General features: G+C 41.0%; 1 protein-coding gene across 2 annotated transcripts in view; it reads right to left on the reverse strand.

Annotated features, from left to right (window-relative positions):
- Positions 1 to 23,950, reverse strand: part of FAM171A1 (family with sequence similarity 171 member A1) — an 89,906-nt gene extending 65,956 nt beyond the window's left edge. For both annotated transcript variants that reach the window (XM_054059113.1, XM_054059112.1), the window contains exon 1: positions 23,701 to 23,950. In XM_054059113.1, the coding sequence (XP_053915088.1) occupies positions 23,701 to 23,794 (94 nt within the window). In that variant the 5' untranslated portion in view covers positions 23,795 to 23,950. The remainder of the gene's footprint in view (positions 1 to 23,700) is intronic.
- Positions 23,951 to 24,762: the final 812 nt, after the last annotated feature.

Raw genomic sequence — 24,762 nt, forward strand, 5'->3', positions numbered from 1 at the left:
GTGGTTGCAGAGGGGACTTAGAAGGCTACAGCCGCAGTTAAAGAGTTTTGTAGGGGAAAACTCTGTAGGTCTTCCATTCCTCCATTTCCCCACACACATGGGCTGGTTAAGAGAACCTACTGGAAAAAAAAAAAAAACCAACAAAAAAAACTTACCTAAGGGGAGGATTTCTTTCTAACCCAGATCAAGTCACTGACCTAGTGAGGCAGGTGGCGGCGGCACCAGTGCAGCCAAAAACTGGTAAAGAAGACAGAGGAGTGATTGGGGTCATAAGCAGTGAAGTAGTATCCCAATTTTCATATATGCAGGAATATCAGCATATTCATTTTTCTTACTCAATTTTACATTTTGGAAGATGAGAAGAGCTGCTCGCAACACATTATCCTCTTATATGTTTCATGGTTATAAAGAAACTCCCCAAGAGGGAGTTATTTGGATAAGCAGGAAATAATTCCCAAACATTTTTATTTTTAGGATTAAAAAATGTCTTTCCCAGGCAAAGAATTGCTCAGTTCACACTGACCTAGGTTAAAAATCTACCCTTTCTTGTAGTTAGGCACAGCAGCCATGGGATGGCATTGTATGGTCTGCTGAGGTCAAACAAAATTCTGAAGCATAGGGGAAAAAAAAAAAAAACAACCAGAGAAGAAAAATAAACCTGAAAAACCCAACCCAACCCCCTCAAAAAATTAAAAAAAAAAAAAAAAATATCTAGGAAAATCCCTGAGAGAGCTATCCAGGAAAAGATCAACTTGCAGACAAGCCATAGTGGGCTCTATGTACTGCACCAGAGCAATAAGCAAGGCACAAGACAAGGCCATGCAGCAGAAAAACGACTTGGTTTTGGTATCTACTTTTATTGCAGTTGCACTTGGGATTGGTTTTCAACTCGCAACTAATTTTGTCAAACCAAGTTCTGACCAAGAGCCATGCGGAAAAGTTGAACTAAACCAAAACATCATTAATTTAATATAATTAAATTTTAAATGTGGATGGAAAATAAAGACAAAAGAACATGCAGAGTAGGCTGAATTTCCCAGGACAAAGTACAGCATTTCAGATGGAAAGACTGACATTGGCTATTTTTGAGGTCATGGTTTTCCATAGACAGAAACTAGAGACTTCCATTGCTCTCCTGTGAAACTGCAATACAATGTTCCCAGGTTTATTACCTATCCCAGGGTCCCATCTTTGGCACTATGAATGGCAAAAACCAAACTACCACAGAAGGCTTCTTGAATCAGACCACCTCCTCTCAAAAGCAATTTGATATGTATACTGAATGAGCTGAGGTTTATTCAAACCTCATGCATTTTGCATCAAAAAGTCTAATGTTTCTAAAATTCTGAATGATCTTATTTGCTGGTCAGAACATCAAACTATAGCTAAAGACTGTACCAATTATCTCTCTATACTTACAGTAGCTCTCTGGTCTTATCCAAGTACTAAGAATACTTGGATAGTCTATTGAAAGCATCAACCTTTGCTGCGTTACTAGTCCATCTTAACACTACAAGGGAGCATAAAGAAACCCACAAACTGACACTGTGCAAGCAGGTTTGCTGAAAAACACAACCATCATTACATAAATTTAATTCCATCAACTCATTAAGACAACATGCGCAGCAGTCACACTTTTGTGTGATCACAGCATTTAACTTCCAACAAAATCAGGAGCTGCATTTACAAGTTTGGTGTGTTTTTTCATACTCCTTTTGCTATCCAATGGTGGTTTTGTATTAGTGATTAACAACAATCAAAACCACCAAACAAGAAAGCAAATTCCTCCATATTCAATAGTCAGCATTGAAATGAAGTTACAGTATTTTTCCTTTCAGTCCTTTATCTACACATTTATTACTTTTCAAGTGCACTGAGAGTAAAACTGTATTTATTTTCAGACTATGAGTTCTCTTGCAGTAAGAGGGGAAAAAAATTACTTATACTTTTTAAAAAAAAATCTGAACAGAAATTATCAAGAAATACTAACGTACAATCCCTAATAAACTGCAATACAAATAAAAGAGAAAGAGTACCTCAAGAAATTGGTCACTTTTTCAACTTCCTTGTGTTGGTTTTAGTTTTTCATTTAAATAGTGGGTCACCTCAGGCCATTTTTAGAAAAGCCTTTTTTTTGTTATTCCATTGAAAAACAAAACTGAAAAAACAAGGAAAAAATCCTGTAGCTAGACTTTCATTGTACTATTACATCTTTTCTGTGTTTATTCTTTTCACTTGTTCTTAGTAAGATTGTATTAAATTAGAATAAAGGACAGAAAAGACTCTCGTGGGTAGTCAAACCCAGTCTTCCACCACAAGCACACACAGTAAAAAAAAAGCTCAAACTTTTCAAGTTCCCACTTAAAAAGGTAATTACACATCTTCCACCCCTATGCAGCTGGTTGCTGTGCCAGCAACCCATTCCTCAATGGCACCTTCTTTCACCTGTGTACTTTTGTCACGGCCAAACTGTCAAGTTCTATATCTGCAGAAAGCAATCATATTTCGCTCTTCATTTTCACCAAGTCTCCTCCATTAGTTGAGATACATCCTCTTTTGCTTTCTCACCTTGAAAGGTATTTTCAAATGCTTGACCTAATCTTTTCCAAATAAGAAACAGAACTGAAGCCAGAATTTCACAAGTGGTGCTGCCAACGTCTTTACAACAGCACTAAGTATCACCTTTTCTGCTGAGAAGAACTCAGCAAAACACTGTGCAATCACATCTTTTTCCTTAGCAGCATCACTTTGGTGGCTCATAAAACACTTTGACCAATCTACCTGTGCCAGTTTCTTCCTCTGTAAGAACTGATGAGCCTCCAACTAAGAAATTCTTGTTACCGGTCCCCAAAAAGACAAATTCATACTGTAGCACAGTTGCTTCATGTTGTAAAGGATGTTATAAAATTAAAGGTTTATAAATATTATTTTTAGAAGTGTGGGAAAAAAACCCCACTAGTAAAAACATTCAGTATCTGTTCACAGGCTGGTGTGTTTGGTCACACAGGAATAGCTTTGCAATGCCAAATGGAATGCAAAATCCTTATTAAACATTACTAACAGCTTTGTTACCGCAGGCTCAGTAAGTAAGGTTTGGTCTCTGTAAGCTTAAGAGGAAGAACACTATTATCCCATTCAATATTAACAGACACTTATGTGCAATGTTAACACCTTAAAGGGAAAGATCCAAAATACCTTGTATAAAAGTATCAAAATTTCAGCTTTGTAGAAAACAACTGGAAAACGGTTCTTGTCACAGCCATTTTCCTACTCTTACAAACAAAACCACCAAAGGTAAAACAGAATGACAAACTATGCTCCCCCTCCCCAAATACCCAAGGCATCAGTTCTAGGACTTTAAATAAAAACTCAATCTGAAGACATGTTGAAGCCTTTATCATGGTAAAAGTTAGAAAAAAAAGAAAATGAGAAGATTACAAGAAAAAAATTCATATCCAAAACTTTGCCAGTGATCCTGATAAATACGATGCTTTCTCATGTTAGTGGGTTATTGCACACGCCATGAAACAATTTATTTCAAGACCATTAATGTATATGCTAAGTGGACGACAGGGCTACTACTAGATGTATTTATGCTGTTTAAGATTAAAATTACAAGGTTCATTTTGTGACTGCTATTAATAAAACAACAGCAGAAAGCAGGCACATACTTTTCTGGCAATCAACTTTGAAAAGAACATTTCAACTCCACAAGAAAAGCAGAACTGTGTAACTAAGACTACAGAATGGGAAGGACAGTACAGTAAGCAAAAGAATACAAAGATCTTGCAATAAAAATGTTTAGGAAACCTTATATGTGAATGAGTTACCTATTTGTAACAAAACAGAGCCGTATAGTAATTAATGCTGTAAATGGGCTGAAATGTGATGTTTCCATGAATACAAGTCTTAGGGAATTAAAGCTGATAATAAAAAGAAAAGAAGGTTTTTTTTAAAAGGTGGTCTTGTCTCAAAAACCACAAAGGCAAAATGTAACCCTGTGAGAAGCTCTCTGCACCAGCCCACCCTGCACAAGTCTCCACCTTCATGCCCAGCACCTGAGATGGGGAATTTGCAGCTACACCTCCTACAACAGTAATTCCTACTATGCTCAGGAGCTCAAGCACCTGCTGCTATCCAAAATCTTTTCCAAAAGTCTTGAAGAAAGGCAGCAAGTAATGGATTAACCTGGGGGTGGCAGGGTCTGGCCTTCAGACAACACTGTTGAATAAGAAATCTTACGAAATCTTTTTCTCCCTTCCTCCCTTTTTTTTTTTTTGAGGAATAGGAGTTTTGCAAGTACTGGGATGCAATACTAGTTCACCGAAGATTGAAAGTCAAAAAAGAACATGGTGAGATACTCTGAAATGCTGATAAATTATTTTACATGATAGATTGTATGTGAGCAATCTGTACCAGAGGAAAACTAAATCAATTATGCCATAAGAAAAAAAATGCGTTATTGAGCAAGTTCATCTGCAGTTCAGAAGCTAGGTAGCAATGAACATTATACAAACAAAAAGTTTAATAATTCATTTATTATCTCAAATCATCACACATTGATGTTTAGATGATTATTCAGGGCCTGAAGCACCTGTTTCCTCCTTTCTGGGGAAGAAGAAAAAATTGAATGTAATGGAGCTGTGCCAGGTGGCACCAACTGACATCAAAAGAATAAACACAGCCCCAAGTGGCTTTGCAAAGCTGTGAGCTCAGGCTAACAATAGCAAACTTTTCTGTAGAGGTAAATAACATTCAGTTGTGATTAGCCAAAAGAGTAAGACTGCCTCTTGAATGGGATCAAATACTGTTATAAACAGCTACTCACCATGGATATCAAAGGTGTATGAAACACAGTAATCACAAACATCAGTAACAGATGAAGTTGCTCATACCCAAGCTGCCTAATGCCATCCTTCACCTGAATATCACTCTCACAGCTGAAAGATTGCAGGGTATTACTGGAGCACACTCCATCTGTGCCAGTGCAGTAGGAGCAGTTACTCCAGCCACCAGCAGTGCTGACAAGTTTTGGGGAAAAAAAAAATCAGTTAGTTATCCAAATTGTAGAATAGCAATCTCTCATGAACTGCTGCAACATCCCAAGCCAGTTCTGCTAGATCTGGAAGGATAATACGATCATATTTTAACTGCAAAGAGGAAACAGTATAAGGAGTATGTTATAAAACAGCTTATTTGTTAAGATATAAATGCCAACACATATGGCACTAAAACCAAACCAGCAGGGTACTACCACAACTCCATGTATATTAAATTCTACACAGACAGAGCTCTGGATAGACAGATATAGTGCTATCAAAGCAGTAAAACTCCACTCAAAATAACCTGGCACACTGGCAACTGCTTGGCTCTGGTATGTAATTAATAATTTCAAGGAAACATGCGAGGCTTGATTTCTAAGACAGACCTCTTCTACTGAATGCATAATTAGTAAAAGTTTGATAATTTCTCAAACACAAAAGTCCTACTCTTTCTGATTTTATCATCAGTAGCAGCGCCTTCCAGTCAAGTTCAACTTGGAAAATACAGCTTTGAATGTGGCATAATTATGGTAATACCATATGCCACAGTTTTTCCTAACTTCCTACTTTATTGTAATGAGGACACAGCCAAGCTCTTCTCAGTGGTGCCCAGTGACAGTAACAGAGGCAACAGGCACAAACTGAAACATTAGGAGGTTTCCTCTGAACATTAGGAAACACTTTTTCACTGTCAGGGTGACTGAGAACCAGCACAGGTCGTCCACTGAGATTGTGGAATCTCCATCCTTGGTGATATTCGAAAGCCACCACGATACTGTGCAAATCACTCTGGGTGGCCCTGCCTGAGCAGGGGTTAGACCAGATGACCTCCAGAAGTCCCTGCTAACCTCAACCATTCTGTGATCCTTGCGCTCCACTATTTAAATGCCGTTCCCTAATTTCATGGGTATTAACCATCCTTCTCCCCCCTCACGCCCCAAATTATATCAATATTAACTTAACCAAATTAAAGTCAGAGCAATTCTACTGAGGTACGCACAAGTTGGAAAGCCAACTTGGCGATATATAAAACCTTCATGCCTGCAAGTTTGTCCACTGTTTTTCTACTTCACAAGCTGGTCTCAAATATTGTCATTCTAGGAAACAGGACCATGTGCAGGCCCATTGATTTGGACAAGACTGAAGGAGGAAAGTATGAGTGATTATCGGGTTCAGACTAGCTTAACACTACAGTTCAGTTAACCAAATTTTCCTGAATATCAACTGGATAGTAATGAATTGCTTTCTTTTCTGAACACCTGCAGCTCTGTACTACTAAGGGTTTTCAGCACCTCTGTTGGAAGTGACCCCATGTGCCCAATCTTTAGTTTGTAAAACTGTGTCTTTTTTTGTTTTTTTAAAAAGGTTTTTAAAACATGAGGGCATTTGTACAACTGCTGCTTTCACTGAGCTCAACCAGATGCATCAAGCTGTTGGGTCATTCATGAGCTATGACAACTATTCTAATTGCTGTTCCAGATAAAAAATATTGAATACTTTTCACTGGATAGTACATTACTAAAACTATTACTAATAACAGTAAAATGCTTTCAAATATCCTCTAAGTAATGGTAGAATCAAGCAGAACTCTGTTTTAAGATGAGGTCAGTTGGATTCAAGAAGAGCTCACAAGGCACCTGCTAAAGAGATGACAATCCAGTCTGTTCCAGTCCTATATTCCTACACGTTCATCAGACCTACGACTCATATTCAAAACCACATTCCAAACATACTTAAGTCAAACACATAAGTTAACATATTGCTGCTCTTCATTACCTCTCCCTGTCTACAAAGAAACTCGTGATCACATCTCACAAATCACTTGTAATTTTGGGAGTCATATGTTTGCAGGTCAGATGGGAGAAGGGGTCACTTATTGTGATCCACAATATTACACCAAGGTATTTCACCCAGTCCCCACTTCTGTTCTGCATACAAGCACCAACTGCAACCATGCAGACCAAGCTGCTCACTCCACAAACATGAAATCATTTTGCACATCAAAAAGGAGAAGACAGCCTTACTTTATGTTCAGCTAGCAAATACTTGCTTTCCATGTTCTGCAGTTAACAATCATCCTGCTTCAGGTTGAGCAAAGGACACAAGGTAGACACGCTAGACCGAAGGAGAGGGTGGAAAAAGGTAACAAATGAAAAAAAAGAAAAAAACAGTAATCCAAAAATCAAGAATGGGCTATTGCTGGTACTTACAATAGCTATCAGAAAGTCAAATAAACACAGATTACTAGCAAGGAAATCTGAAATTTATGTAATACACAAAATCTTTAGATTATTACTGAAAGTTATGAACCACTCCAAAGATTAAAAATGGTCCTCATGGAAATAAATCTAAAATAATAATAATAATAAAAAATTAACCAGAAATCATAAATTGAACTTATTCTGGCACAAGACCTATATGTTACTTGGAATTAAATATCTATCTTTTTATTTAAAACATCCATGTCTGCTCATGCTGGGTTTAAAACATGAACAGAAGACATTTGCTAGATTAACACCCTTGCTATCATGTTTTAACTCTTCAAGGAATCACACCATAAAAAGTCAGCATCTGATTCTCATCAGTTCACAATGCAGTCCAGAAGTTTTTCCATTAAAAAAATATTGGCTTTATTCCTCAGTCATAACATAAACCCAGATGGAAAATAAAGAGTTAAAGCTGTTTGGCAGCTGTTACTTTAAACTCCTTTGGGTTTTATAATTTGCAGAGTACGTCAGTTCCTCCACCCTAGAACTTTAAAACACCCAAGAAGAATAATGTCACAGTGCGATCATCTGCCATCAGTACAATAGTCAAGAGATAGGACACACCAGAGGACCCCCTCCTCCAATTCTGTCACTTGTAATAAATTATACTGTAGCCAGGAGCTGACTTTGACTGGACAGACAATCAAAATTAAGAGTATGTAGAATTGTACATGACCTATATAGAAGTGATGGGTGAGGTCAAAGAGAGTAGTATGAGTTCTTAGAGGGAGAAGATCTGCAGAGAGAAGAGACAGGGACAGAGCCAAATGGCACTCTACAGTGAAAGGGATAAACAAGAGCATAAGACCTTGAGCGCTTGGATTAAAAACAAGCAGTTTGGGGCAGTATTCAAGCAGCATCACACCAGTTTCTTGTTAAAGGTGCTTAAAAAGTAAAGACCAATCTACAGAACTAAAACCCAGCCACAGTGAAAACAGATCAGAGACAAAGTCAGCATTGCAAGACCTGAAGGGTAAGCACCACAAAGAGGCCAAGAAACTGTCTTTGGAGAGAATATCCAGGACAAAAGCTTTTACACAACTGTGTAACAATGAGAAATGCTTATGTTTATAGTTCTTCAAATAAATGCCCTTTTCCCCATAAGCTCCTTTCTTCTGCATCTGTGGAGAAAGGCTATTCCGTCATAAAAATATCACCTATACCTGTGCATTATAAACTCCCTTAAAGCAGAGGGATCCAATGAGGATACAGAAGCAAACATCCAAAGACAAATAAACTCCTACTCCATCATTTCATAGCCTTGCACTACATTTCCTTCCTCTAAAAGCATCCACTTCCATCAACCCTAAGCTGTCAACAAGAGCTAATGAACAGTAAACTACCCTCCGGCTCCTACACGGTACTGCAGGATAGCGGCTCTGAAGCAGTCCTAAGCATGTCAGCCTTTGGCAAATAAGGGTGGACAGTCTTCTCTGGCCAGTTTAGAGCAAGCAGCCAAAGCCAGTAAGACACAGGTGGGTACCTTTCATGTAGCCTCTTCTCTTTTGTTTACCTCTTTCAAATACTTTCATTTTCACATTATTTTTTCTCCCGTTTCTACCTTATTTCTCTTTCCCTAATCCATAGCTTACAGCATTAGGAGAGGTCACAAAGCAGAACTTCTATTATTTAGCTCCGTGACAATGGAAAAAGGAAAAATCATAGAAATTTTTCAGTTGGAAGGGACCTCAAAGATCACCCACTTTCAACCCCACTGCCATAGGCAGGAACACCTTTCACTGGATCAGGTTGCTCAAAGCCTCACCCAACCTGGCCTCAAAACACCTTCAGGGATGAGGCATCCATGACTTCTCTGGACAACCTGTTGTAGTGCTTTAACACCCTCATAGCAAAAAAAATATTCCTAAATGGAACACCTTGACAGGTTACAACCCTGTCCTCATGCACTGCTACTATTTACAGGTATATAAACACCCAAGCACGAAGTTACGGCAGTGGTAGGCAGTGCGAGCCCAGCATCCGACTCCTGCACATACCGAGAGCGAAAGAATGAGACATTTGTTCCAAGCTCACACAGCAAGTCAAAAAACAACTGCACATCAGCCACTGGTCTTCTGAACAGAAGCCAGTAAGATGATTTGGTTTTCTTCATTTCCCCACTGAGTTCACAAAACATTATAAGACTCATCCTTCTATTTTATTTATTGCACAGATACATACAATCTGGATGCAGTTACTCAAAAAGAAGCAGCAGCAGTGATGGGATCAGTGTGAAGAAGAGGAGCACAGCCTAGTCACTGCTCTATGTTCTGCTACATCAGCCCACACTGAAGAAGCTGCAGTTTAGGATCCTTAGTTGATAGAAGGCCAACATGACCAACCTTTCTAATTCTGACTGCAATGTGACAAAAAGAACACAAAAGACTAGCCAAAACCAAGTTACTTGCCATGGTTATCAAGCTAATCAATATTCCCTCAAGTAGGAAAAACAGATTGAATCACACTGTTCTAGCTACAGCCCCATGTACGCACATCCCTGTGTGCTAATAAAGGCCAGTGAAATGCCTTATTTCACCTACATGTTCAGCAACTGTTCCAGGAATCACTGACCAATGAAATCCTTATCAGTCACTTATCGCTTCAGATAAGGATTAAGAATCTGGGAGAACAAGATGCATGGAAGAGTACTTCAGAAGCTGAAATGCGGCAGTATTTCAAGTAAATGAACTGCCAAGTTGTCAGGGACAACTAACCCATGAGTAAACATCCAGGTAATACAACTTCTGTAACGTGCCATTAGAAATGCTGGTCAGAGGTAAGTTCAAGTGAATCTGACAAAGCATAAGACGTCTCCAGAATCGTGGTGAGGATGGGTAGCCTCCAGAAACAAGAACCAGGAAACAACCAAGTCATTCATAGTTCAACTTCGTCTCCTTCATGCTCTGGCCTGAGTGTGCCCTTTGCTCTAAGGAAACCATAGAAGCACATTGAGGAGGACATGTTCATCTCTTCTGAAAGTCAAAGTAGTCATGACTGTGTGAAGAAGGTATTGGTCACTCCATCAAGGCTACCTTCTATGCTACAGATGTTGGAAAAAGGTCTTCAAAAATGAGAAGTGTAGCAGAAGATTCAGCCACCAGACATACTCAGAAGAGATGGAGTGGTTTGAAGTTGTACATAAAGATCAATGTAGAAGACAAATGACATTAAATATATATGATTTAGTTTGATACTTCATACATTTCTGATACATGACAGCACATCAGTTCTGAACAGGTATGCTCAGAGTACAGGGGTAGTTAGAAATCAAAGATCTACTATTGGTACCAAAGAGAAGAATCTACTAGTATTGATTTTCACTAATATAACTTGCAGAACAAGACATTATTCCATCACTTTTACTTGTATTAAAAAGATCAACAAAATTGTTGTTCTCTTGTTACAGGGCACTGTGGTTTTAATTGAATATCTTACCTTACACCAGGGTAATATCACCTCCAGAGTACTTTTTCTCCTTTGGTTACAAAGCATCAATACAGAATCACAGGGACAGTGGCACAAAGCACCACCAAGTCAGGAAAAGACTGGTTTTGAGTACAAATGTCTGATTCAACATCTGATCAGTTTTCAGTGTCTCTTAACTACCTCTGGAACCCTATTTATCTTAATACAGATAACAAGATATAAAGTAGGCCAGCTCTCCATTTTAATGCTGTCTATATTTCTATTTTTATAATGGATAATTTTTAAGAGTATCAAAGGCACTATTACAGACTAAAAGGCTGAAATAGTCTTGAGCTATAGATACAAGCGATACAAGTTTACATAAAAGAGTTAAATGTCTAATAATAAAATCCTCTTTTCCTGAGAAAGTTGGAAGTTTGTAAGAACTCCTGATAACAGTATGCAAATATCATGAAAACTGTGGGGGAAAAAATGACTGGAAGCCAGTGATGCTTAATTAGAGGCCTCAACACATTGTTTAAAAATCTTGAACAAGGAAGTACATATGCTCATAAACTCAATTAATTCACAGAACAAACACATCTGTATACGTTTGCAGGCCAAAGCTGCTTTGAACTCAGCAAGTGAGCAGAAAAGAAGACAAAACTTCTCATGTTATAGAGATAGCCACAGCAATCCAAGGACAAAATTGAAGCCAAGTATCCTGGATAGCACATTAATTTCACAGAATAATGACCATTTACAACGGACAATCACTGTAAGTTGTTCCAAGTACAGATTACTGTGCCATGAACACATAACTGAAAGTGGTGGAAAACGCATTACAGTTTTACTACCAAGAGGTAAGCTTTGATTCATACCATATGGCCTTACAAGACAAGCCATGTGTGCATGTCTGCACATGTGTGCACAAATGCCGAGGTCTCCAGCCTACAATTGTATCCATCCCAGTTTTCCAGCAGAAGGAGAAGACACTAAACCCCAAATTCGTAGTTTTTTCAGAGCCATTCAGCAAAGCTAACCATATTGACTCACTATTTTGTGTCAGAAACCTGGTAACTAACACAAACTGAGATAAATTAAGGTGTGAAGATAATACCTAGCATCAATATAATACTTGGTTATGTTTGTATTTGTTCTCCTTTTTACAATGTTTAAAAACCCCTAATACTTAAGAAAGTAAATCATACTAGCATCTGTATAATTCATGACAAGAAATGGGATCCATGGACCTATTATTAAGCTCTTTTCTTCTCCTCTATTCTGTTTAATATGGTAAAAAACATACAATATATTTATTTCCCACCCAGGCAGGTCCAGTGAATGCAATACATGGCTACCTCATTAAGATCATGGGTCATCATTCTGGGTTTAAAATAAAAAGTTAAATCAAATACACTAGGAACATAGAGAACATTATTTACAAGTTCAATTAGTTATCAGCAAACTTCTCCAAAATCAAAGTTTATCTGTGTTGGTTTTTTTCTGCATTGTAACTATCGACAACCACCGACTTTTTAACAGCACCTTGGATTTGAGGTGTTTTATTCTCCTGCTGCTTAAGAACATAAAAGGAGATTCTGATGTTACTAGCAACATCAAGCTTGTGAGTATGTTTGAAATACAGATTTGTTTACATGACTGCTTTTGAAGGTGCAGGTTGTCTCCTGGTAGACTGAAGTAAACTTAAAAAGATACGCTCAACTCAATAGGGAGGGGAAAGGTGAGGGAAAGAATAAGAGGAAAAGGAAGGAGTTTCTTAGTACTTGTAGCTGGAACCCATTCAAACTTCATTTCCTATACAGGAACTTTAACCTGCCATCCCATCTTCTTCATGCTTCTTCTTATTGCCTTTTGTTTTTCCTCCTTATTTTCATTACATATATACATCCAGGAACCAGGCTTGCCATCCATTTTGGGGACCAGTGGCTGTGGGTCTACTTAACAACAAAAAATAAAAATCCTCAAATTCGAACATCAGTGGAGGAGGAGGAGGCTGTTTGCCCTCCCAGGAGGCCAAAGGAAGCCCATACTTCTGACGCATCGCTGCAGTGCCCACTGTAGGCTGCGCTCTAGCTCTACTCTTTACACTCACGCAAGCATGACAAAAGAAAGCATGAAACAGCAAGAAAAGGGTGACTAAATCTGAAAATCATTTCTCAAGTGTTCATGAAGAAACTGCCATGGCTGAGTATCAGTAATTTTGTTAAAAGGTCATCAAAGCAAAAAAAGCACTGAATTAGACAACTCTTGAGTGGCCTTAGTTTACCTCCCAGCTCTGACCTAGACAGCGTGTCATCTTGATTACCGCGCTTTCTCATTATTCCTGATCTTATCTTCTGCACAATAGAAGGATCTTCCTCATCCTGCGACTAGAGAGTAAGCAACAAGCATTTCTTCTCCAAAGAAGACATGCCCCTCTATTAATACGAACTTTTAATTTCAAAATGCTGTAAGAACAACTTAGAACTGAAACTCAACAAGAGAAAGCACTACTCCTTTTCACAAACATATGAATCTCCTTCAATGCCTTTGGGCTGTTAAAGGTTCTTCTGAATTTTAACAACATTTGCAGTAAAGAAGACTGCACTTTAACAACCTCCAGAAAGACACACCAGAAAGTAAGCAGTGATCAGCCCTGCAACCCAATACTGTTGGATACTATTTGTTTATAGCCATCCCCCAGATGTATCAAAGCTCTTTCATGATGCGCCATTTAGAATATATCCTTAATAGCTGTTAATCTGTATAGCAGTAGACAGGATGGCATAAAGTAACTGTGAGACAATTAAATCTCCGCCCTATGTCAGTCTCGTGGTCAGGAAACCCTGCTTTGCATTTACTCTTCCTCCAATTCAATATATACCTTCTTGAAAATGCTAAAATCACCACAGTTTTGTAAGGCACAGGCACACATACTAGATAATACCTGGACTGAAGAAACACCTGAGAGTCTGGCTGTGAGAATTTGAACTTTAGTATTTTCCACCATGGAATGAGGCTAGGGGTTAGGGAAGATGACACTTGATCATTTCAAGTGATTTTCACTGATGCAGGACTTAATACTTGAATGCATCAGATATTAAAAAGTATCTTTGTTGATGTGCACTCATCCATGGTAAACAAAGATTCTCTACTGCTCTGAAGGAACCTACAGGGCTATCACTTATAAATAAGAGTTTGATCTCAAGAGTGGTCAAGAATTTATGAAAGTATGGAGTATTCACTTAAAAGCATGCATTAACTTGCAGGTGGGACTAATCATCACCTCTACAGGACATCACCACAAGAACTGCTCTACTCTGTTACCTGGACCCTCATCCCTCAAAACCCAAGGACTTTCTGTGCAGAAAGTTAGCTTGTGACACGACACTGCTTTGATTCCTTTTCTAATGACACCATGCGCAGAGAGGCCTCACTCAACTCTTTCAACAACAGCAAATCATGCTAAAAAAAAAACCACAAAAAAACAAAGAGTATAAATGAAAGATTAACTACATACTCACAGGTAAAATTACTAATTAAAACAAGATCTCTAGCAAGATTTTTAACATAGCTAAAGACTGCCAAGTAGTTTTCACCAAGGTAAAGCTTCACAGAGCAGATAGCTATCCATATCTGATCTAAAGAAGGAAGTCCTTATCTAATCTGGAAAGTGGCTAGTAAAAATAATAGTTTTCAATGTGAATTTTCATACATCAGGTTCTCTTCCTTCAACAACCATTTTTTAAATTATTCTTATAGTGTAATATTCTGAACCCTGCTGCAGTTATAACTCAATAGCTTGCAGCAATAATTTGAAATTCATCCCATTAGAAGCTTCTGCTCCTACTGCTTCGGGCTGCTTGAAGCAAGTGTATTTTTGATTTTTATGTAGGGTGATAACAACAGTGTTTACATCAAGTGAGTTTAATGCTATAGCTCCCTCTAAAAAGTTTTAAGTAGCAGTATACTAAGGAATGAAAGAACTGTCCTGTAAGAACAAAGGAAATCTTAAATTTTGAAGAAAATTAACTTCATATTAAAGTTTTAATAGTAGAAGGAAAAGTAACAATCTTCCCACACAGGCACCCTGCAAAACAATAAAAATACAGCTCATTTCAAATGTCTGTATTCCTGGCTCCTGCAAATCATACATCATGAACCTAGAGACTAGCTCAAACTTAAGTTATTTGCCAGGACCTCAGCTGCAGCACCACAGGTTGAAATAAGCTGAGTTGCAAGAATACTCTGGGCACTGGCAGTAAAGCTAAAAGAGCAAGTATATTGCTATGCTTTGCCGTGTCTGTCAACATTATTACCACAAGTAGCTTTTTAAACTACTGTAATATTTGTCCAGGTCAGCATGCTACTCAGCAGGTTTCAGAACTTGCCAGGAGCACAATTCAGAGGGAAGCATAGAGAGCAACTGTTGTTCCCATCTTGAGCTGATGCCACCCATTCTGCAAACACAATGCCCTGCCTGAACAAGTTTTATCGCTCCCCTGCCCAGTGGGGTGCTCCTGCCCTCCTCTGCCCCATCTCCTGCAGACCACCAGTTCTGTCTCCAGAACTCCTGGACTCATTTATTTCCCTAGCAATGCCTGTCCAACTCAAAAAGAAACAAGAAACAGCCCTGAACATTCCCTAGCAGACTTTCCTGCCAGTCTGCAGGAAAAGCACTCTAAGCTTTTCAAGATAGGAGAGGGCCAATGTAGGGACAGGAGGAAGGGTAGGATATGGAGTGAAAACTTCTTATCTCTCAGCAGACTTCCTAATCTAGGAGACATCAATGCAGAAGTGCAGTAACTAAGGAAAACAAAGCAATTATCTGGAGGAAAGTGGGAATCGCTTTGGATTACAGAGCTTGCAGAGGAGTGACCAAACACAATCAGGCATCATGCGCTAATCACGCCAAGTCGTACATTCACAGCAAGCTGACAAAAGTCACCCAAATGCTATGCTAAGCACCCAGCACTGCCCTCCAGATTTCTGGGGTGTTTAAACAGGCCAAAGCACATAATTTCCTCTCAAGCCGTTTAGGACACCCAAAGAGCGGAGAAAAGATGACTTGGGTACTACCCTACCTGTTACACCACAACTGGGAGAAACACTCATGAGCACTATATCTCATAGTTGACTTGAACTGGAACTGTGGATGAAGCTCTGTTTAAAATGTCATGCAGGTTACAAAACGGAGTATCTGAAGCAGGGACAAAAACCTATCCTGATGGAGGAAGACAGTCATATCTGCCTGTACCCAGATCTAGGTCTGTCAGTATTCACTGCTCTAATGCAGTTTTTTCCATCTACTGTAGGCAAATCCATTTTCAAGAAATTCTTTATGCTTTTTCTTTAAGCAATGGGGTGGTTTCACATTTTCAGACAAGTCTTCTCCTTTGAGAGTGAAACTTTTGAAACTGTTAAGATGTATGGCACAACTTTTAGTGAGTTATGTTGTAGTTCTAAAAACAATTTAATCCTGCATCAACTGATACTGCCGCCATGGAGTCCCTGTTTTCCCTTATCAGCTCCTCTCAGCCCAGGATTTCCTCTGCACCAGCAACAGCAATTGTGTAATTCCCAATGAATCCAACTAGGGAAACGATCCAGGTAAAGACTGAACTGGTATGTAAAGGAGTTTTCAGTTGGATAACTTCCTTGATCTGGTTTACCACATTGCTATATAAATGCCAGTAAGAGAAAACAGACAAAGGTGAGAGTAACAATGCAGCCTAATCCAGAATAAATTAACTCTTGGGAATACAAAGCTAATTAAAAACACAGGGGAAAAAAACCACATAGACAAGCCCAAACAGCTCAGCAAAGCCTCCCTTCTTGTTTCTAAACCTTTCTTTTTGTTTGTTTACCCTTGGGAGTGAAACACTTGGGCTCACAAGCATAATGCTACAAAGACAATGGTTTAGAATGTAAATAGACAATAACTCTTGTTTGAGTCTTGAGACATGCAAGATAACCTAGCCACGTAATCCAAGAGTGTGTTCCTTCACACAGTTTATTACAAGGTATACGTTCAGTAGCTCTAAGGCTGAGACAGAGGGCAATACCACGCAGATGAAACCTCCACTTCACTATCTGAGGGAGAATTCATCTGACTAAATGGGAGTACCAACAGCCTTGCCTGAGCTGCAATGCTAGTCAGTGAAGATCCACACAACATGATTCATCTGGCCAAAAGTGCTTATTCCAGGTGACAGGAATGACATTTGCTCCACTAGCTGGAAAGATTAGGTCTTCACATCTGTAAAAGGAACGTGGATGACTAGCTAAGGTGGAGACACTGGGCAGACTGAAGACACCAGAGTGAAGTGAGATGCTTCCTACCCTGGATGACACTTGCATATCTCTTCCATGATAAGTTTTAAATTCACATATCATGTGCATACCGAGAAACGAGATGTTCAGACCTTAACCTCGCACTTTGCACAGCTGTTCACAGTACGCCGGAAATCCAGAGGGCTGGACAAAACTACTGGTACATTAATTTTCTCCCAGCAGCAGCCCTCAATTTGTTGTTGCTTTAATATAAAGCAAGTCTCACAACATCATTCGAGAAATACTTGATGCTGTATTAGTATAAACCCTTGCTTAAAAAGCACAAGAGACACCATTTTTTTAGTAATGACAATCACAAAGGTGGGATGAAACAAGAGAGAGCTCCCAACACTGCTTTCACCTCTTGTTGATTACTGCATGAAGAAGAAAAGACTCTTTGTTTTCTTTAACAAAACAGGCATTGCTTATGCCTCTACCTCTTATTTATATCAGCATTTTCTGTTGGTCAAGGTATGCTCCCCTTTACCGCCAAACATTGCTACTGTATTACTCACAGCTACCACGCAGCACAGTAGCTCCGGGCACTTTTGTAGCTAGAACTTAAGAAAATTGGAAGCATTTTGCACCTTCTTGGACTCAGATCCTTTGTTGCCCCCAAGCCAAAAGGCTGCTACTACTTCCTTCCCCTTGGCTTCCCCCACTGCCCCATTTCCTCCACACTAACTGCAGTTCCTGCCGTGTCTCCTTCAAAGCCTGGTTCCCACAGGGCAGAGAGCTTGAGGGTGGCCACTGCCAGAGCCACCTCAAGTCCATCAAAGCTTATGTGGGGCCCTCTCAACTATTATGTGCTCTGGCCTCCCCATCCTTAAAACAGCTGTTGTAACAGCATAGCAGAGTTTTCCATGGTGCAGGTTCATACTCACAGTGACAGGAAGCCGGTGCACTAGTTATACTGCTAACAGATAAAGGCAAGATTTCACTCCCTAGTATGACTCTGTGGTATGGCACAGTCAGTGACAGCTCACAAAAATGGAAAAACCTAAGAGTAGGAGCAATTAAAAGATAGCTTCAGTGTTCGATTTCCAGAGACTTTTGTGCCCGGGCTGAACAGAGACTGCTTTTATTCAAAACATATTTTAAATCCACAGTTCTGTTTAAATATACCAATCTCCCAAGCAGCTGGGAGCCAAATTTACAGACTATAATGCACAAACGAATTTTTCTTCAGATCATCTCAAGATGCGTTGCTCTTCAAGGTAGCAAAAAAAGCGCCATGGGTATATCAGAGCCAGAACACTGGCATTGTTCATGGCATGAAAACGTAGCTCTAAGTTGAAGTATATTTAAATCTACTTTCAAGGGCTCAGACTTGCCATTATGTTAAATATGATTCTGTCTTAATATTGTGAAGTGAAAGATTAAATGCATTTATTGAAAACAACAAGAAGTTACAGTATGTTCACCTTCTTATGGCTCCGTTTTAACAAATATATATGTCTTTTCAGTTTCCAACAAACCTAAAGATGGTGTTTGTAAAAAGCACATGTGTAATGCTTATTACCCACGCACAACCAGTCAGACATTATATTAACTGAAAACTTAATGTAAACCAGCTTACAGGAAAATGTTTCTGGAATTTCTGAAGAAAATAAAAAAGCAGCACTGAGTTCTCTTTGTTGTTTCCCAAACTAAAACGTTTCGGTGTGCATCATTACTTTGTATTATATTTCATATTATTAAACTTATTTGTTCTAGTAAATACAGCCCTTTACACAGGCTTCTTGCTTTCCTCATGTGTGCTCCCTGACAGGCAAATGGCAAAACCACTGAGACCTGTGGAAGTGGCAGAATTCTGACAGGGCAGTTCTCTCAGAAGTTGCCTTTCTTCATATCTAAAAGCAGAACTGATACACACACTGGAGCAAAGGGAAACTAATCTTACCAAAAAATGCAGCTTGCATAAAGTAATCAGTGTATAAGGTTGCAGAAATACTGATAATGTACTTTGATTTCAAGTTACTGGTATTTTCAAAAGATTATTTAGTTCACCATTGGCTGACTGGAAAAATAACTATCTCCCTAAATTACAAGCTCAAGGTACACAACTGTATTGATCAAATGTAGTAGAGTAATTTGAGATATGTGGAAAAGCAGCATTGTTCCCAACTATACTGCTCTCCAACAGCCACACTTCAAGCAGGGTTGTTACGAAATCCCATTAAAGTTGAACCACCAAGCTGTCAGGTGGGATGCTTACCTATGCTGACATGGCCTATGCATTGAGTTTCCTCACCATGCATTTTCCTCTCAATTTTCTTCATGCATTAAGACTGTGGCTGGTCATTGTCCACAGGAAAAAAAAAATAAAAGTAAAAAAACTAGTTCAAAAGTTTGTACATACAGGAGGCAGAGTGGCGTTTCTGTTCCTCCATGCACCAAAACCACTGGAGAGTCCTTAAATTTTTCAACAAACCTAACAGCACAATCCTTCTTCCTCCCCAGCGCATATCTACATACACCCAGGCTTCTGCTAAATTAACAGGCATATGGTAAAATTGCATTTCATTGCTACCAGAAACCTCTCCTGTAGGGAGAGGACTGCTATTTGAAACTGTTCACTTGTCCAGAAGCTGGCACAGAACACAGCCATCCCTAAAAATTTCATGAACCGGGTTCTAGTATCAAGCAGTAAGAGGTGTCAGTGTGAGGTTTAAAGAAAAAAAAGATGAGAGGAGAGGGAGAAGATCGTTTTAACCGTTGTGTTAGATAACACATGGCAAGTAACACTGTCTCAAGACACAAGCAGACAGCTGACCACGGGGAAAGCCAGGATGTGGATTCGCTGTCACTCGACAGGTGCATACACACATTATTTAAGGTGAGTTGAATAACTTACTGCAAGGCATTACAAGCCAAAAGGGTAAACCCAAACATTCAACAGAAAAAGACTGCAGTTTTAAACTCTCAGCTCACCTAAGTAACTTGTTCATTCATTTGTGCTTCTGCCTGAGAAAAATTAGTTACTAAGAATTTGCAGGCATTAGTAGTTCAAGGTAAATATGAAAAAAAAAAAAAAATAGTGCTTACCTGGACCTGATAACCAAGAAACCCAATGAATACCTCATCAAGATTTTACAATACTACCTAATACTAGTAACGCATTTGTTTCTCCACTAAGAGAAAACATCTTTTATACTGCTTTAGAGCAATTAAGCTTCAACTCTTGTAAGAATCCATTTGTGGTCTCAATGAAATAAATGTTTGCATCTGAAGGTCATTAGTAATTTCATGCAAAAAGAAGAGACGGTATGGCAGTGCAAGACGGAAAAGAGAAAGACTTCATTTCTGCATTATCTAAACTTCATCATCAGCGCTAAAACTGCAAGCTTATGGATAACTGGCTTAACAAAAAGCCAAGAACTTGATGATCTCCTCACAGCTGTTGCTGTGCTGTTCAGAAAAGAAGTCTTTACAAAATGTCCAGTTGAAATGCTTGTGAAATTAGCTTTCACAATGTTAAGTAATCCAATGGCCATTTGCAGGCAGGCAGGCAAGCAATTCCAGTCAGCAGGCACTCAAGCCTCAACCCTCATGTCCTACACACACACAAGAAGAAGGTACTCAGGATTCTGGGTACTCAGGATTCTGACAAAGCAGCAACACCTGAAATTTTATCCTCCATCATACTTGGAAAAAAGTATCTGCCCAGTCACATTCTGGGATTAAGAAGGTGTGATATCCTGAGCACATTCATTCACCAGCAGACTCGTCCTTGATCTGCGTGCTATATATTATTCAAATATTATTTTATTATTCGTAACTTCTTCATTTTGAAGAACTAATGAAATACAAAGACATGAATGAAAACCAATAACCACTGCAGCAGATAAAAGTCATACTGGACTTCTACACTACAACACAATGTTCTAGGTTTTTTCTTAAAAGAGCCTCCCTAGCATCCATGAATGAATCATTCACACCTTCTACTGCAAAGCAAAGTTTACAGGTGACAAAGAAATTCAACATCTTCCCAAATTACACTGATTGTGCTTACGTTCTCCTTCAATTGGTGTTACCTCTTCATATAACTCCTAAACTATTTGCCAGGACTTAAAAGGGATTTGTTCATATGAAGAAAACTCACTGTGTATTTTCTCTGTACTTATCAGACAAATCACCAACTCCCAGTAGGAATGCAGCTTAAAGTCTGGTTTGGTTTTTCGCTTTAATGAAGATGTCTACACACTCATTTCAGCATTCAAACCAATTTAAGTTCTGGAATACCTGACAGAACAATTGAAAACTGAACAAAACCACCAAAAGAACAAAACCATAATTTAGTCCTCACCTGGAGCACTTGTCAGATTTTAAGTGTCTGAGAAAAGTCAAAGAGGTAAAGCTTTACCAATCCTAAAATGTACCCTCATGAACTTCTAAGAACCTCCCTGATGGGGCTCTAAGCATCAACTCTGACAAAAAAGAACAACTCATCCTTGTGGATTTTACCACATTAAAGAAAATAGGTTACTGAAACTTACCGGGTACCTCTGTGACCTTCACAGGGCACAACAGATCTGCATAATGAATTGCCTAAGGTAACAGTGTGCCAAAGTCATCCAATTTTCTAAATAGGGTGCTAAACGCAGAGCTTAATTACCACTACTTTCCATATTCACGAGTTATGTAATCAGTCTGGCTGGGCCGAATTTGAAGCTGGGACTGTCTGAACACAGGGCTGAGAGAAGCAAGAGAGAAACGCTCAATGCAAAGCATCACTCCCCATCCCCTCCTTAACGAGCACACTAACTAGAGATCACATCTTCAAATAGTTCAAAATCCAAGACCTACTTATTTAGTCTGTTGACACAAGGATGGAACATTTTAACTGAGTCTCATCTAACCTGTCCCACCACGAGGAGGGCTCCCTGCCCAAGTCTTCTGTAACCTGTCCAATACTACATATTGCAGTTGAAACAATTACTCCCTGATGGCATCTTCTGGCTTTCTCACCTCCATCTTTATTCCAGCCCCTTAGTTTTCCCACCAGCCTCTTCCCACTCACAAGGGGAAAGTCAGTCATCAGCAAATATCCCTAAACTTTAGCAGTGACCCTTCATCTGAAGCAACAACTACCACCACGGTGCTAAAAGGGGAGGAGGGAAAAATGGTTGGTTTACATTTTATAACTATTCAGTACTTAGCATGCTCAGAATGCAAACACAGTATGTGCCTGGTACTAAAACTCTTTTCCCCAGAAGATCTTCCCACCTGATGATTAAGAACTTATTCAAGGTTACAAGCTGGCATCGCATAAACTTTCAAAACAAGACTCATGGTAAGTAGCGGGTAACGAATAAGCAGGATACGCTCCACTACGAGATTAGCTCCACAGATCCACTCATCAATGTACGTGTCCAAAGAGTAAAGACTGGGCTTGTAATTAGACTTTGGATAATGATGCCATCTATGAAAACCGAGATGTTCTTACACAGAAGATAAAATTAGACCATTCTATTTAGATAGAAATGTTCTCTACTCACTGACATCACTGCTATTACTTAAATAATCATCTATCAGGTGTGATGTGGATGTAGCAGCTCTAGACACATGTCTTTCTAGATACCATGAATCGAGCTTGACAACAGAATACGAGATTGACGGTGCAGTTAAAAGGAACCAATTTCACCAATACCCCACCATTTTGGTCACATATACGAAAGATTTTCCATATGATACAGAAATTACAATAGATTTTGATATTACCTTGGTATCTATAATGCTGCTTTCAAGGGATGAATACAGTTCTGGTTTTCTGACATGCTTATCAATAAAATCAGTATCGTTCCAAGTTTACTGGCCCTCAAGTTATAGTTTAGTACTTATTTAAGAACTGCCACTGTTTTGTTCTTTAAAAAGGCAGAATCCGATATTCCACTTGATGGCAGATCGCCCAGCACGGTAGGTTTTGCTGCAAGATACCGATACCCTACGATCACCCTGCAGGAAAGCACAGGCCCACCTGGATCTCACTCAGTACACCACAAAACCAACCACAAGAGTCCAAAAAGGTGACTCCCAACGTTGAGGCAAGCATCGCTCACCGATTCCGACCAACACGCAAGACAAGGAAGCTCAGAGGCGACAGGGCAGAGCATCCTCCTCGCTCGGCAGCGCGAAGGACGCCGCCAACCCAGCGCCACCGAGGCTGGCGCGGATCTCTCCCTCGGGTGACACATTTAGCCGCTTGACAACCCCACGAGGCTAACGCTGACCGGGGCAGAGGGCACAGCTCCTCCCGGCACCTTCCCTACCCTTAGGGACACAAGTTTTCTGCTCCCGGGTCCCCGCCGGGGCGACCCTGCCCGGGCTGCCCTCCGCCCCCTGAGCGCGGCCCGGGCGCCTCTCCCCGCCGCGGGCAGGTGCACCGGGGGCCGCCCCGACACCTGCGCGGCCGAGGGGGCTCGGGCCGCCCCGCTGCCCCCCCCCCGGGGACCGGCGGCCGCGAACAAAAGGCGCGGGCGAGGCGCGGGGAGCCGCACGGCCGGGCCCGGCCGGGCCCCGCGGGGAGGGACGCGGAGGGGCGGCACAAAGGAGCCGCGGCCCCCGCCGGAACAAAAGCCCCGCGGCCCCCGGCTCGCACCTCCTCTCCCCCCGCACCGAGCGGGCCGGACTGTCCCCCCCGCACCGACCTTGAGCCGCCTCGGGCGCCCCTAAGGTCTTGGTCACCGCCTTCCACACGTTGCAGCCCAGCAGGCAGAGGAGAAGAGCCGCCGACCTGCTCATTTCCACCCGCCGCCAGCCGCCGCCGGAGGAGGAGGAGAAAGAGCAGCATCAGGGGCCGGCCCGCTCCGCGCCTCCCCCCGCGCCGCCGCTGCCCCTCCTGCTTCCTCCGCCCGGCCGGGGAGGGGCGGCGGCGCTGCTCGGACACGGCCGCCCGCCCGCGGTTATTCTCCCGTTTTCCCCCTCCCTTCCCTCTCCATCTCCCCCGCTGCTCCAGCCTCTGCGGCACAGCGCCCCCTGCAGCCCCCCCGGCACCGCGCTCACCTGCGGGGCTGCCCCCGCCCCAGCCAGGGGGGACGCGGGGACCCAATGGCACCGGGACCCCCCGCTGCTGCTGCTGTGTCTTTTTGGAAAGAAGGACTAGCAGAGAACGGGGAGGAGGGGGAGTCCCCACCCCTAGAGGTGTTGAAAAGACGAGGGGATGAGGTGCTCGGGGATAGGGTTTGTTAGAGGACAGATACAATTGGACTCGATGATCTCAAAGGTCTTTTCCAACCAAATGACTCCATGACGGGAGAACGCATCCATCTGCTGGGCTTTACAGAATCATAGAATCATTGACTAGTTTGGGTTGGAAGGGACCTTATAGATCATCCAGTTCCAACCCCTCTGCCATGGGCAGGGACACCTCCCATTGGATCAGGCTGCCGAAGGCCCCATCCATCCTGGCCTTGAACACCTCCAGGGATGGGGCAGCCACAGCTTCCCTGGGCAACCTGTGCCAGTGCCTCACCACTCTCATCGTGAAGAAGTTCCTCCTAATGTCTAGTCTAAATCTGCCTCTCTCAAGTTTATAGCCGTTCCCCCTAGTCCTGTCACTACAAGCCTTTGTAAACAGTCCCTCCCCAGCTTTCTTGTAGCCCTTTCAGGTACTGGAAGGTCACTGTAAGATCTTCTCGGAGCTTTCTCATCTCCAGGCTGAACAACCCCAACTCTCTTAGCCTGTCCTCGTATGGGAGGTGCTCCAGCCC

The sequence above is a fragment of the Cuculus canorus genome, chromosome 2 (genome assembly GCF_017976375.1).
Source record: "Cuculus canorus isolate bCucCan1 chromosome 2, bCucCan1.pri, whole genome shotgun sequence".
Lineage (NCBI taxonomy): Eukaryota > Metazoa > Chordata > Aves > Cuculiformes > Cuculidae > Cuculus > Cuculus canorus.